The sequence below is a fragment of the Haliotis cracherodii genome, unplaced genomic scaffold (genome assembly GCF_022045235.1).
Source record: "Haliotis cracherodii isolate W230 unplaced genomic scaffold, xgHalCrac1.p SCAF_11, whole genome shotgun sequence".
In the NCBI taxonomy this organism is placed as follows: domain Eukaryota; kingdom Metazoa; phylum Mollusca; class Gastropoda; order Lepetellida; family Haliotidae; genus Haliotis; species Haliotis cracherodii.
In genome coordinates this window covers 34,472,971-34,488,167 of record NW_027266266.1, presented here as the reverse complement: position 1 = coordinate 34,488,167, position 15,197 = coordinate 34,472,971, and the positions used below count along the sequence as shown (strand labels likewise).

Here is a 15,197-nt window from a genome sequence, read left to right as displayed (position 1 = left end):
GGTGAGCGCCGTCACACCAAGGGTTGTGTGTGTTGCATGTGTCTAGTGAGGTGAGCGCCGTCACACCAAGGGTTGTGTGTGTTGTGTGTGTCTAGTGAGGTGAGCGCCGTCACACCAAGGGTTGTGTGTTGTGTGTGTCTAGTGAGGTGAGCGCCGTCACACCAAGGGTTGTGTGTGTTGTGTGTGTCTAGTGAGGTGAGCGCCGTCACACCAAGGGTTGTGTGTGTTGTGTGTGTCTAGTGAGGTGAGCGCCGTCACACCAAGGGTTGTGTGTGTTGTGGTACAAGGAGGAGGTAATCTGATCTATCTAACACCTAATCTTTACAGGTGAAGGGCCATTAAGGTGGGAATAGTGCCTGTAATTACTGCCCCTCAACCTGTAACGAGCAAGGTTAGCATACATGACTTGACCTACAATACTTGCTGTAGTTGAATAAAGGCAAAGGGTTCTCGGGCTGGAGTGGTATTGTTTTACATATGGCAGGTGACCTCTTGAAGGGCGCAGATGGTAGTTTCAATGATATTCTGTATGGACACACATCACTTCATGTTATAAAGTAGCTTCATATATTAGATATAGTATACACTCATCATCAGTGGTAGAACAGCTAGCTTGCTACTTACTGCAGACAATGCCCTTCCATCCCTTTCCAATAACAACAGTGTGTACACAATGTATACTTCACAGCTCACCTGGCTGTATCCTGGGCGACACTAGCTGCTAAATGTCTTGTACATGCTGACCAGGGCCCTGTTCCACAAAGCGACCTTAGTGCTAAGTTGGTCGTAACTCCCATACTTTACCATAGGCTTACGATCTACGTAGCTCTAAAATCGCTTTGTGGAACAGGGCCCTGCCGGGGGATGAGCTGAGGGAGCCTCATTTTGTTGTGGCTGTCAGAGCAGCAATGTTTATTTCTCTGACAAGTCATTATTTGCCTGAATAATTGTTTAGCTCACCAAGCCATTTTGTTCACCATGCCAGCATCTTCGACGTGAGCATGTTACAGGTTTTTGGTATTCGTCTGTTATCACTGAAACTTAAAGATACTTATTCTCCACATCTACTGAACATTTTCACATAACTTGTTCCCTTTGTCCAATGTACAACAAAGCAAACTTTTCATTTTGAAGAATTCAAAATGTTGGCCAGAGTAGCTCAATTTAGTGAGGAAAAACACCTCCTTCACACCAACCTCTTCTCACCAGAAACCATTGGACATATTGCTTACACACAGGCAGAGTCTGTACATAACATCCTTCTTCACAATGAAGTAAGGTCATAAATTTGAAAATTAAACAAATGTTGACGTAGCACAATATTAGAAGTAGGGTGTTTACCGGTATGATCAGTTGAATGTTCAGTTTCATCTACCACCTGCTAACTGTACTTGTCACTTTATATGCTCTTAGCCAGCTGAGGGTTTTTATTTCAAGTGATTATCATACAGACTGCTTATTACCTCTGTAACACCAAGGAACCTGTCAGCACTATACCCGTGCTCGTGGGTTTCACCGAAGTGGTAAACGTCTGAGACCTGCATTACTTCGGGCTTTCCTCCCACATTAAGCTGACACGCCGCGATATAACTGGAATACTGTTAAAAGCGGCGTTAAACTAAACTCACTCACTCACTCACCAAGTAACCACCTCATGACCAAGAAAAGCCAACTTTATGGTCACCATAGTTCAAACAGAAAGTGTCTGTATATCTAACATCATTTATAAAAGCTTTCATCTGAAGAAAACATGAATTCTATTGCTGGAATCCCTTTTCATCTGTATGAATAGATCACTTTGTTGCAAGCAATTGGATATAAAGCAACGGGGCACTCGGCTGTGGCCTCTAACCATCTGTCTAACACTGTCCGCTGTAGTCAATTTGCTCGCAAGAGACTGGGCTTCTGTCTGTTAGGACAGCTATATAAACTTTGAGGCAATATCTATACACATTTCTGAACACTGATTGGTTATCCGTGATCTACGAAGGTTTTGATGTTACAAAAGGTGCAGGTTAGTAAACATTACTCTCTCTGTTAATTAATTTCTTCAACAGAAACAAACAAGACAAAAAGAATGTTGGAAGCTCATCAGATGTCATTATTTGGAAACCACCCTGTTGGTTATAGTTTGATTAAAAAAAAGTATCCCGACTGTGCAAGCATTTTTTGTTTCTGATTGTGTGGATAATACGATGACTGAGATAATTTGGATCCAAATTCTGGGTTTCAAAGCTCCATATTTAATCATGTAATAAATTCATGTCAGAAGGCCTAAAATATTAAGATGAAACATTTGATTTATTTGAGCTCATAAATGAAACACCATTTTGCAATTGCATCTAACTCTATGGATTTATTAAAGAACCATGGACATCATGAACTTAGTTGTCACCTGTGCTATCTCAGCTGACCCATGAGACTTGGCACCTTTGTTTAACTCCTGAAACAAACTTACATGATCAGTTGAGACATGAACACAAGTTATAAAAAGTGAAATGCTATATACATTTTATTATTGTAAAATTGTAAAAGATTGTTACAAAGACATGTGACATCGAACAGGTTTCTTTCTACAGCTGCAGATGAATGGGATATTGTTCTATTTTTTGGATATTGACACATGTTGATCCATTCCTCGAACAAGGTAGCTGCCTAATATTATACATATAACTTTTGTCTGTTTTAATTACGATATTTGCATTTTGTTTTCATTCATTTACTGTAGCATTGAACAAAATCATTCTACTTTTTTTACATTATTGTGGGGAAGTTCTTTGATACGAGACCAACAACACAGTCTGTCTAAAATGTGATTCACTGAGGCAATTTATAAAATGCCTAAATATTTCAGTCATTTTACAAATTGACTAAAAAAGCTATCTGTTTATTTAACAGATTGACTAAAAATTGTTAAGAAGTTCATTGGAGCTTGAAATCATCACAATAGACTAATTATGCCAGGATTAGAAACCAAAAAATTGGAAAATAGGCATTGGCTTTTGTTTTCTTTTAATCCTAACATTTTCAGTCACTTGGTGAGGAAATTAAACTAACAATGTTTGGTATTTGTTATCATGATAAAATAAATGGATAGATTTTTCAGCCAGTTTGTTAAAAAAACTGAAATATACTCGCATTTTGTCAAATTGTAAAAGTGAAAATTTCAGTCATTTTACACATTACACATTGACTTTAACATATACACATTATATGATGAGCAATCCTCTGGAAAAATCTTTAGTTTGTGTTACAAGTCAATATAGTGTAAATGAAAATCGGAGAATACCCCCAACCCTCCCTCCTCTGAGCTGCCTGGGAAGATGACAGTGTGTATTCCTCTCTTACCCCTAGCCTGTGGTGTATATTGCTACCTTGGTCACAGACTTAATAATAAACTAGGTACAATAATTGAATATCGTTGGTTACATTATGTAACAACAGTCACTCACCTGATCAGGTGAATTGTGCTAAAACCATCACATCTTTCTTTGTTTGCATAAGAATGATTTACATTGAGCTTGGCCTTTTGGGGCCAGGAGTTCTGACCTTGTCACTTAGATAGAATCAACAAGAATCTTTAAACAAGGGAAAGTGAATGTCCTTACCATATTTTAGAAAACTGGTCTTTAATGTTTGTCAGTCATCTTTGAATGTGACAGTACATTACTATGAGTGTTATGTCCGGTCTGGTGTGTATTGTCCAGGGTCTGCCCCTGCTTGTGATCTGCTGACAGCCCGGCGCCCGCTACATGCACAGGACACAGAGTGTACCTGCAGAACACACTCAGTAACCTTCATGTACAGAGGTGGCAGACACATCTAGAAAGAAGTCGAATGTCAGGTAGACATTGACATGAATGTTTTGTCACAGCATGTATAGCTGTTTGGCCCTGTGACAGATAGCATTATGACAAATCACCCTGCTTAGAAGTATGTGATCCACCATGCCTCATTGGGGATCGTATCTGTTGTTGTGTCACATAATACACTGTGCTGGCTGTATGCTGCCCGTGTTCGCTGATTTACTCCCACCTAATAGAGCATAAACACAGATGGTTCAGCGTGCTCGCAAACGTGTCTGGAAGTTACGCACCATACATAAATTTGTTTCAATCTTATTTTAATGTGTTTGAATGTATTCTGAATGCTTCTTATGCTTCTTAAGTGCCATGGTCTCATTCTTTCATCTGTTCAATATCCTACTAGCCTTACATGTTTTTGGGCAGTAGGTCCAAGTCTGCTTGAAGTAAGTGAGTGAATGTTGTTTTACATAACATTGATGCAGCTATATCACAGTCTGGACAATTTAAACCAAAGGCTGCAAGCTTGGCAGTGATGAACACTTTTATGTTACATTTTAAGCAATGTTAGTTTAAAGTTTTAAAGTATGGAGGCCATAATAAGCACTAAGACTACTTTGAGCATGTGGCCCCTGTATTTGGTGGGCAGATGGAGGGGTCCTGATTAAGACACCCATTTAACATGTTTAAGTCCCAACATGGTGCCTGATTATGACCTAATTCATCTTCATTGGTATAGTGTTTCAGCCAGTTGGGATAGAACAGAAGACACAGGAACAATGTGAAGTATGGTCCCACAATATTGTAAACATAAGCTTGGTCCAGATTTTACCATCTTCCTGAGGCAACTGACTGTAAAAGTCCAGTTTCCACCCTTGCTGAACTACTGGAAGGCTGGAATTTCTTGGTTCGATCGTAGCGCCACCAGTGGCTATTACGAGTTATGTCCCTTCTATGTACCACCTACTGACCAATCAGATTCCACCATGATGGAACCATTCCATGATTCTCGTCATGCTCATATAACTTGCATTTGCTTTAAACAAAATAACTGCCCAGTCAAGATGATCAGATAGATAATAAAAATCTATATTGTAATGTAACAGGTCTTACTTCATGAAGTGCATTAAATCATCACCTTGATTACAAACTTGAAAAGTTTTGGAAAATATCTGTGGATGCGGAGTTGACGGTTCGTACACATGCTTCGCAAAGCCTGCATTTGACTGAAAGCTACAGGCAGTTTACAAACTGGATGTTGATTTCGTAATGTGATTTTGATTGGACTATGAATAGACTTGGTTAATCCAGCCAAATGTAATTCTATAATTCTAGCCTAGTTCAGCAAGAGTGGAAACTGGACTTTTATAGTCAGTTAACTCTCTTGCCTTCAGGGAAGATGAGATCTTACCAAGGAAAATGAATGACAATGATCATAAGAGTTGGAAAAAGCTGTATGGTAAACACAAATTCCATGAAACATGATGTAGATCTTACTGTCTACTGACTACCAGGACCTTCATGAGGGCAGGTGGGTGATAACTGGGTTCTCCAGGAATTACAGAGGGTGCCAACCCCCTTTTGGTGCGCCAGATGCCGAGCCCTGTAAATTTGTATCCTGGACACCGCAGTGCACTTCACTGGATGCAGAGAAATGTTTACCTGGTATGCAGAGGCCAATATTTCAGTGTTGAAATTTCTTTTTTTCAATGAGTCAAAATCAATGAAATATTTAACCCTAGGATTATGAGCATGCATGGTCATGCATTTTATTTGAAAACCCAAGTTTAATTTACTTGTACCAGCTGTGTACACTGATATCACTCAAGAGTTCTTAACTTGGGTGCCAAGACAAATTAAGTGGTATGCCGGATGCCTTAGAGAGGGACCTTGCACCCTCATATCTGTCCCCTGATCTGTGGTAGGACGCATCTTTCGTGGAATCTCAGATCTTTGTCATTATGTCATATGTTCTATCTAAGTTCATCCTTCTTTTATGAGTGTTCAGAATAATGAAGTTGGATTTAGTCAGTAAAATGTTCAGTACCCTTATAATGGCAACACTAACAGATACTACCCTCACAGAAGGTCCACCACAGCCAGTAATGGGCTTTAATGACTGGCCTTGTAGGAGGGCCATGTGACATGTGATGTAATAACATGTTCAAGCACAGATATGAGTTACAATAATCTGATCAAGTCAATAATTGGCATGGTGGTGTAATGAGGTGGGGGACGAGAGGGAGGGAGGGGGGTGGGGGGTGGGGTGGGTGTGTGTGTGTGTTTTGGGGGTGGGTGGGGGTTGGGGTGGGGTTAGCTGAGCTGATTATCCCTGGCCATGGTTGTGTGTGTTCAGCCTTGCCCCAGGGGTGATTTACAGACCTGATACAGCTGGAACACACTGGGATAAGCAGGACAGCCGGTGGGATCAGCCGCTAATACACAACCACCTGCTGCAGATTGACTTAATCCTTCTGACTCGGGATTATCACAGTTACTTGCTTAACATGGGGTTGACTACTGTACTTAACATACTTCAGCTGTCATGACTGTCTGTTTGGGCAAAGACAATAACTGCCCGTGCTTGATCATGTGGATGTTGCTGCTAGTACAAGTGATCATGTCAGTGGTTGTTGACTTCATTTTGTCTGTGTATATATTGAAGCTACTTGTAACATTATATCAGTATTTGGGTGAATTCAGGACTTAGTCAGAATATGTTCACAAAAAGAAAAATATCAGTTTTGTCTGAAATTCAGTGTGTCAGGATGCTGAATGTGTGTTTACCTGGATGGTGAAAATGTATTTACCTGGATGGTGAATGTGTGTTTACCTGGTGAATGGGGTATGATGGTGACTGGGAGAGTGTCAGGATGGTGACTGGGAGAGTGTCAGGATGCTGAATGGGAGTGTGTCAGGATGGTGACTGGGAGTATTTCAGGATGCTGAATGGCAGTGTGTTAGGATGGTGACTGGGAGAGTGTCAGGATGCTGAATGGGAGTGTGTCAGGATGGTGACTGGGAGTATTTCAGGATGCTGAATGGGAGTGTGTTAGGATGGTGACTGGGTGAGTGTCAGGATGCTGAATGGGAGTGTGTTAGGATGGTGACTGGGAGAGTGTCAGGATGCTGAATGGGAGTGTCCCATTCACCATCCTGACACATTCCCATTCACCATCCTGACACACTCCCATTCACCATCCTGACACATTCACCATCCTGACACACTCCCATTCACCATCCTGACACACTCCCATGCACCATCCTGACACTCTCCAATTCACCATCCTGACACATTCCCATTCACCATCCTGACACACTCCCATTCACCATCCTGACACACCCCCATTCACCATCCTGACACATTCCCATGCACCATCCCGACACACTCCCATTCACCATCCCGACACATTCCCATTCACCATCATGACACACTCCCATTCACCATCCTGACACATTCACCATCCTGACACACTCCCATTCACCATCCTGACACACTCCCATTCACCATCCTGACACATTCCCATGCACCATCCTGACACACTCCAATTCACCATCCTGACACATTCCCATTCACCATCCTGACACACTCCCATTCACCATCCTGACACTGTCCCATTCACCATCCTGACACATTCCCATTCACCATCCTGACACACCCCCATTCACCATCCTGACACATTCCCATGCACCATCCCGACACACTCCCATTCACCATCCTGACACACTCCCATTCACCATCCTGACACATTCCCATTCACCATCCCAACACATTCCCATTCACCGTCCTGACACACTCCAATTCACCATCCTGACACATTCCCATTTACCATCCTGACACACTCCCATTCACCATCCTGACACTGTCCCATTCACCATCCTGACACATTCCCATTCACCATCCTGACACACTCCCATTCACCATCCTGACACATTCCCATTCACCATCCTGACACACTCCCATTCACCATCCCGACACACTCCCATTTACCATCCTGACACACTCCCATTCACCATCCTGACACATTCCCATGTACCATTCCGACACACTCCAATTCACCATCCCGACACATTCCCATTCACCATCCTGACGCACTCCCATTCACCATCCTGACACACTCCCATTCACCATCCTGACACACTCCCATTCACATTCACCATGTCACCTTGGTCTCTGTCCCCCTCCAATAGGGTTGTTACCGGGGTCTCTGTCCCTCCCCACGGGGGGTGTTACCTTGGCCTCTGTCCCTCCCCACTGGGGTTGTTACCGGGGTCTCTGTACCTCTCCACTGGGGGTGTCACCTGGGTCTCTGTCCCTCCCAAATGGAGGTGTCACCAGGGTCTCTGTACCATACTAGGGGTGTTACCGGGGTCTCTGTCCCTCCCCACTGGGGGTATTACCTGGGTCTCTGTCCCTCCCCACTGGGGGTGTTACCGGGGTCTCTGTCCCTCCGCACTGGGGGTGTTACCGGAGTCTCTGTACCTCTCCACTGGGGGTGTCACCTGGGTCTCTGTCCCTCCCAAATGGGGGTGTCACCAGGGTCTCTGTCCCATACTAGGGGTGTTACCGGGGTCTCTGTCCCTCCCCACTGGGGGTATCACCTGGGTCTCTGTCCCTCCCCACTGGGGGTGTTACCTGGGTCTCTGTCCCTCCCCACTGGGGGTGTTACCTGGATCTCTGTCCCTCCCCACTGGGGGTGTTACCGAGGTCTCTGTCCCTCCCCACTGGGGGTGTTACCGGGGTCTCTGTCCCTCCCCACTGGGGGTGTTACCTGGATCTCTGTCCCTCCCCACTGGGGGTGTTACCGAGGTCTCTGTCCCTCCCCACTGGGGGTTTTACCGGGGTCTCTGTCCCTCCCCACTGGGGGTGTTACCTGGATCTCTGTCCCTCCCCACTGGGGGTGTTACCGAGGTCTCTGTCCCTCCCCACTGGGGGTGTTACCGGGGTCTCTGTCCCTCCCCACTGGGGGTGTTACCTGGATCTCTGTCCCTCCCCACTGGGGGTGTTACCGAGGTCTCTGTCCCTCCCCACTGGGGGTTTTACCGGGGTCTCTGTCCCTCCCCACTGGGGGTGTTACCTGGATCTCTGTCCCTCCCCACTGGGGGTGTTACCGAGGTCTCTGTCCCTCCCCACTGGGGGTGTTACCGGGGTCTCTGTCCCTCCCCACTGGGGGTGTTACCTGGATCTCTGTCCCTCCCCACTGGGGGTGTTACCGGGATCTCTGTCCCTTCCCACCGGGGGTGTTACCGAGGTCTCTGTCCCTCCCCTCCGGGGGTGTTACCGAGGTCTCTGTCCCTCCACACCGGGGGTGTTACTCATGTCTGTGTTCCACTGATCCCATCTGATCCATTATCACTGGGATCAAGTTTCAACCATATAATTAGTCTTTCTGTATTATCCAGAATAAACACAAACCTGGTAGGCATGGATCCTTCTGATCTAATCTCTCAGGCATTGTGTTGTGGATCTCTCTACTCGTCCTACAGTAATGTATTCTCAGTGTGGATTGTCACCACTGTAGATGTTGTTTGCAATGATTGCACCCTATTTGATGTATTATTACACTGAACATAATATTGCTATGTACATATGTTTAACCTAATTCTGTATAAGGTATGAAGGGTCTGTTTTTTCCCTAGAGGACAGTATTGATATGAGGAAGTGGCCAGCTTTAGTTGAGCCTAAACAAACTTGACTTAAACATTGTACAAATAGTTCAGATTTTTGTCAGTGAAGTCAGAGATATGTGTGACCTTTCAGCCTTAGGAAGGACATTCAGAAAAATACTCCCAAATTGTTTTGTTTGCTGTCTTTGTTGTAACACATGGACTTTAAGTTCACAATTAATGAACTGGCTAAATCGGCAAGTTGAGCTTTTGGTGTTTCATGTCCAAAATATTTTGATGCTGGTGGTTTTACTTATGAAATTTATACTAAATTGTATGAATCATTGGTTCAGCCTATTATGCAATATGGTTCTTCCATCTGGGGGTTGTATGAACATAAAAAGTTAAACACTCTGCAAAACAAAGCATGTAAATGTTTCCTCGGCCTTAGACGTAATGCGTCAAATGTCGCCGCCACGGGAGACAGGGGTTGGAAATCATGTGTCACTAAGCAACGCATAGAAGTATTTCGTTTATTCTTCCGCCTTAACAGTATGGAAATTACAAGATTGTCCCCTGTCATTCATGCTTGGTCAAGTAAAAGAGGGCGCTCATGGGAAAAGGATGTTAACAAGCTAGCTAGAAACTTCAACGTCCTCGACTTGATCCATGTCCATTCGATGACACGTGGTCAGTTCACTCTCATTAAGCAAAAGTTATTTCAAGTGGATGAAACTGAATGATGCTAATAACCCTAATGGTGATAAGCTGAGGACCTATAGATTGCTTAAGAAGGATGTAGCGCCTGAGCCCTATGTATTATCAAATTATATCCATAGAAACACCAGAAAATATTTGGCACTTTTACGCAAAAAATGAGGTACAGTCATCCCCCTGTCCCCCTTCAGGATAGAACTTGCCCTTATTGTTTTAACTCACTAGAGACTGAGGTCCACCTCTTAATTGATTGTAACATGTATGATGATTTACGTTATGATGTAATGAACGCTATGTGCGAATGTATGCAAGATTTCATGAACTTATCTTCAACCGAGAAATTTATAACATTACTCAGATGTGAACACGGGTGTTATACTCTTTGTAAGCTAATTGATCAAATGTTCCAAAGACACTTGTCACTCATTTAATTCTGTTTGCGCTTGTCTGTATGTATGCTGTTATGTTTGCGAATAGTAGTATTGCTACTTGTGATCCATGTTATACTTGTACTATTTGTTTGGAGTGTCGGTGAGGATAAATGCACCTCTGTGTTGGGTGTGTGTGTGTGTGTGTGTGGGCATATAATGTACGTATGGTGTGTGTGTGTGTGTGTGTGTGTGCGTGCGTGCCTGCCTGCCTGCCTGCCTGCCTGCCTGCCTGCCTGCCTGCCTGCGTGCGTGCGTGCGTGCGTGCGTGCGTGCGTGCGTGCGTGCATGTGTATGTGTATGTGTGTGGGGGGCATATAAAGTATGTATGGTGCGTGCGTGCGTGCGTGCGTGCGTGCGTGCGTTGTATAATATACGTATGGTGTGTGCGTGCATGCGTTTGTGTGTGTGTGTGGGGGGGGCGTATAATGTACGTATGGTGTGTGAGTGCGTGCATGTGTGCAGTATGGTGTGTGGTGGGGGTGTCAGTGTTTAAGTGTTTGTGTATGATTGTGTGCATGACTTTAAAAGTAATTTGGCGTGTGTGTCTGCGTTTGCGTGCGTGCGTGTTCATAACCCAATCTTAACATTGTGTTAGAATATGTGTTTATCTACCTTATCCAGATCATGACGTTATAACTTGCTTTTATGTCTAAGTGTCTCGTAGGCCATACCTGGTCGGATGTTATATTGTATTGTTTGTGTACGTGTTTTAGTATGAAGTGTATATATCATGTGACACTATAATAAACATTATTCTCTGTGTGTGTGTATTGCAACAACAGTGGCTGCTGTTGCTGTCAGTGTGGGCTTGGGAAAGGGAGGTCACTCTGTAGACCATGATGGAGATGAAGCAGGGTGTGGAATCATCCCACCTTGTCAGCTTGTTGACGGGGTTGACCTCTTTGGTCATGTGGACAAGGCGTCTGACCTCAGATCAGAAGGACCAAGGTTCAAATCCCATCACTGGACATTTTATGACTGCTACAATGGCACCCTATGTGGGGCTGAGCAGGATCATATAGAACTTGAGTAAAATAAGTCTCCCAATGCGGCCCCAGAAGTGCCTTCTGTTGAAGGAGTATGCAGAAGGGGGTGGAGTCATCCCACAAATGACATCCATATCTTGTGAGCTTGCTGATGGGGTAGTCCTCTTTGGTCATGTGCATAAGGCATCTGACCTCAGAACAGGTCTGTGGTTCGAATCCTATCATGGGATTCTGATATTTTATGCTTGCTACAGAGACATCGGGCAGCAGCAACTAACTGTTGTATTTAGAGCCACAATTGGGAGGAACATACACTTCAGTCACAAATGAAGTTATTCCATTAAATATTGTTCTATTTATAAAGCTTATTCTGGTTGAATAGACATAATGTGATAATGCATGAAGCGCTTGGAAATCAAAATCTGCATGGGTTGCCAAGTGGTCTAATATGTCTGAGGCTCCACATTCCTTTGTCCCCTGTATATATCTATCATGTCTATATTATTGGTAATTCTTATGACTACACAATGTCTATTACATCAGTGCAAAATATACCCGAGGGAAGGGTAATACACTGGACAGTAAACAGTCTGCTGAATTTAAACAGAAAATAACCCTATCTCGGTGATTTATAGAAAAATTAGGTCTTTTCCATAAATCCAGTATTTTGGGGGTACCAAATTCACGTAATTGTTCCAAACAAATAATTCTAGTTCTGACCAATATTTGGTGCACATAATCCTGAAATCACCTCTAAAGGCCTGTTTTATGAATAATGTCAAGGACATATACAAATATGTTGTAATTGTCTCTAGGATTACTGCTACATGTGTGTTCAATTCCCCAATTGTGACATCCTCAATTGATTCCTAGCAGCCTTTGTCCCATGCGACCTTCCAGACATTGACCATCTATTACATCCCCTCTGCTTCTGATGAAGTCACGTTTGGTTATAACTTCACTTCCGATGGCCTTGACATTATTCCGATGAGTATGACCTGTCCTACACCTGGTAGACACCAGGTAGCCACAGGTTAGCTTGCCCTCCAAGACTGTAAGGTGGGGAACTGCTGGATGATGGGTGTGCCCCTGACAACTGGAGACAACTTGTTTTACACATACTGAAACTGCTTTCCCTGAAGTAAGGCAGGTAGACAATGCCCTGATTTCCTGAGCAGTGAAACTGTTGGAGGGGGGGAAAGAAAATCATTGCATTGAACCATTGATTATTTTAAGGAGCATAATTGCGAGAATGAGAGAATTCTTAACCAGCTCTTTTCCCACCTCAATATGGTCAACCATTACATGAATTCTTTTTTTAAAAATAGGTGAAAAAACGCTGCACCAAAGAGTTTTGTACTAATATTATATGCGCGCGTGCGTGTGTGCATGCGTCCATACATTATTTATGTTTGGCTTATTATTAAAGTGATTGGTGATAGCTGTACACTGTGTACTATTGAGACGACTGATTTCCCCATACCAAGGAATACCGTACTGTATGTACTTCCTGCACCAGGGGTATGTTCTTCTGTGGGAACAAGTACCCATCTGTGACTATCACTTTACAAGGTTTACATTTTAATTTTTCTGAAAAAGAACCTGAAGCTGAACTATTCAGACTGTGAAGTACATTGATTATTTTCTGCTATTTGAACTTTGAAGTTTTCTGTTGTTTTGAAATTTGAAGTGTTTTGAAGGAAAGTGAAACAACTTCAGTCTGGGGGAGACAGGTACAGTGGTGTATGTGAGTGGGGAGTGGGGGAGACAGGTACAGTGGTGTATGTGAGTGGGGAGTGGGTGAGACAGGTACAGTGGTGTATGTGAGTTCGGGGTAGAGAGACAGGTACAGTGGTGTATGTGAGTTGGGGGTAGAGAGACAGGTACAGTGGTGTATGTGAGTGGGGAGTGGGGGAGACAGGTACAGTGGTGTATGTGAGTGGGGAGTGGGGGAGACAGGTACAGTGGTGTATGTGAGTGGGGAGTGGGGGAGACAGGTACAGTGGTGTATGTGAGTCAGGAGTGGGGGAGACAGGTACAGTAGTGTAAGTTGGATTTCAATTGATTATGGGCAATACATGGGATTATTATTCTTAGATTCCATGGGAAATAGTTTGATTAAGGATGATTACCATAAACAGTGCATTAAGCATGTTCAGGAGTTATTAAATAGTTATTCTGTTGCAATTTTATTCTACTGTTATTCTTTTCATGTTTCAGTTGGATGCTTGTACTAGTTTTGAAGAGAGGAGAAAGATACGAGCTGCCATTCGCCAGCTGAAAGATGGGGCAGTGAAATCTCGCAGTTTCTCTGTCAAACCATTTGTCTCAAGTGCATTAGACATTAAGGACGCAGGGACTGGTGTAGCACGACCCAGTCTAGGTCTTCACAGGACATCCAGTGACAACTTCAACAGCATTTCCTCACGCAGGAGCTACCACTACGGTACATCTTCAAGTGATGGCACCTCTAGGTCCAGCAGTGGGGATTCCTGGACACCATCAGGGGATAGCAATGGAGTGCCCAGGCACAGTGGACACTTATCAAGCTCAGAGGGGAGAAACAGTGTGGATAGATACAGTTCTAGGTATTCCTCTGGAGGCACAACAGACACTAGAACAGAGGTATTGCCACCGAGGAGTTTTCATTCATCTACCTCAAATAGCAACAGCATTCCAAATTCTAGATCATATGCTGCATCCTCTGCAGATGGTAACAGTGTAACTCAACTGAGGAGCTCACATCTCTCTACATCTGCCAGCATCTTGTGGCCAAGCAGTGTAGTCTCTGTCGGGCCATCCACAGACTGTGTATCTAGTCACACCTCCAGGGTGGAATCACACCATCCAATCATCAAAGCAGGACATGACAAACATAGTAATGCCAGCAGAAGTCTCGTCAATATTCGAGAGTCGTTAAACTCTGTGGGGTTAAGAAAAAATGTTTTAAATATCCATTCAACTCCACCACAGACCTCGAGCAGTTTTAACTTCAGGAACAGTGTTTCCAATGCCCTCACCGACCTTGCATCAGAGGGGTTGGCAACTCCTCTCCAGGAGGTGAGCAGTGCTTGTGTGAGCAGTGCCAGGTCAGTGTCACTCAGCTCTGATGATCTCACCAGAAGCAGTGACAACGTCCCTCGATGGCGCAGTGCCTCCTACACCTCTATACCGGGGGCAGATAACAACATAAAACAGAAGACCTCTGCAAGTGCTTTGGTGATAAATGACTCTGTTATAGAAAACTGCAAATCTGAGGAATACCTGCAATACCTGGTAAGCTAATGAAAGATAAATCTAGTCTGCATTCTTGAGGTTACCAAATAGTAAACATTTACATCATTAATTCTTAAATATGCATTTTGAAGAAGTACAAGATGACATCTTTGTTACTTGTCTACAACAGTAAGGGTTTACATGGAAAGTGCTGACATACTCAGAAGTTCATAGAAACGGGCTTCGTCCGTCCGTCCTTACGTCCGTCCATCACGTTTCGTTTCCGGAGCATAACTCAGAAACCGTTCAATATTTTTTCATCAAACTTTCCAGGTCTGTCAGGTACATGCTGAACTGGTGCCTTTTGCTATTTAGAAATTTTGACATTTTTATTTTTCTTACGTTTCCTTGGCAACAAGATGGACTTAGGTTCTGTG

The 15,197-nt window shown here is 43.8% G+C and overlaps 1 protein-coding gene across 1 annotated transcript in view; it reads left to right on the top strand.

The window, feature by feature from the left end:
• The first annotated feature begins 11,604 nt into the window (after window positions 1-11,604).
• Window positions 11,605-15,197, top strand: part of LOC139455034 (serine-rich adhesin for platelets-like) — a 149,320-nt gene continuing 145,727 nt past the window's right edge. The window contains exons 1-3 of the mRNA XM_071236620.1: window positions 11,605-11,700; window positions 12,418-12,567; window positions 13,765-14,820. Of these exons, the coding sequence (XP_071092721.1) occupies window positions 11,605-11,700; window positions 12,418-12,567; window positions 13,765-14,820 (1,302 nt within the window). The remainder of the gene's footprint in view (window positions 11,701-12,417; window positions 12,568-13,764; window positions 14,821-15,197) is intronic.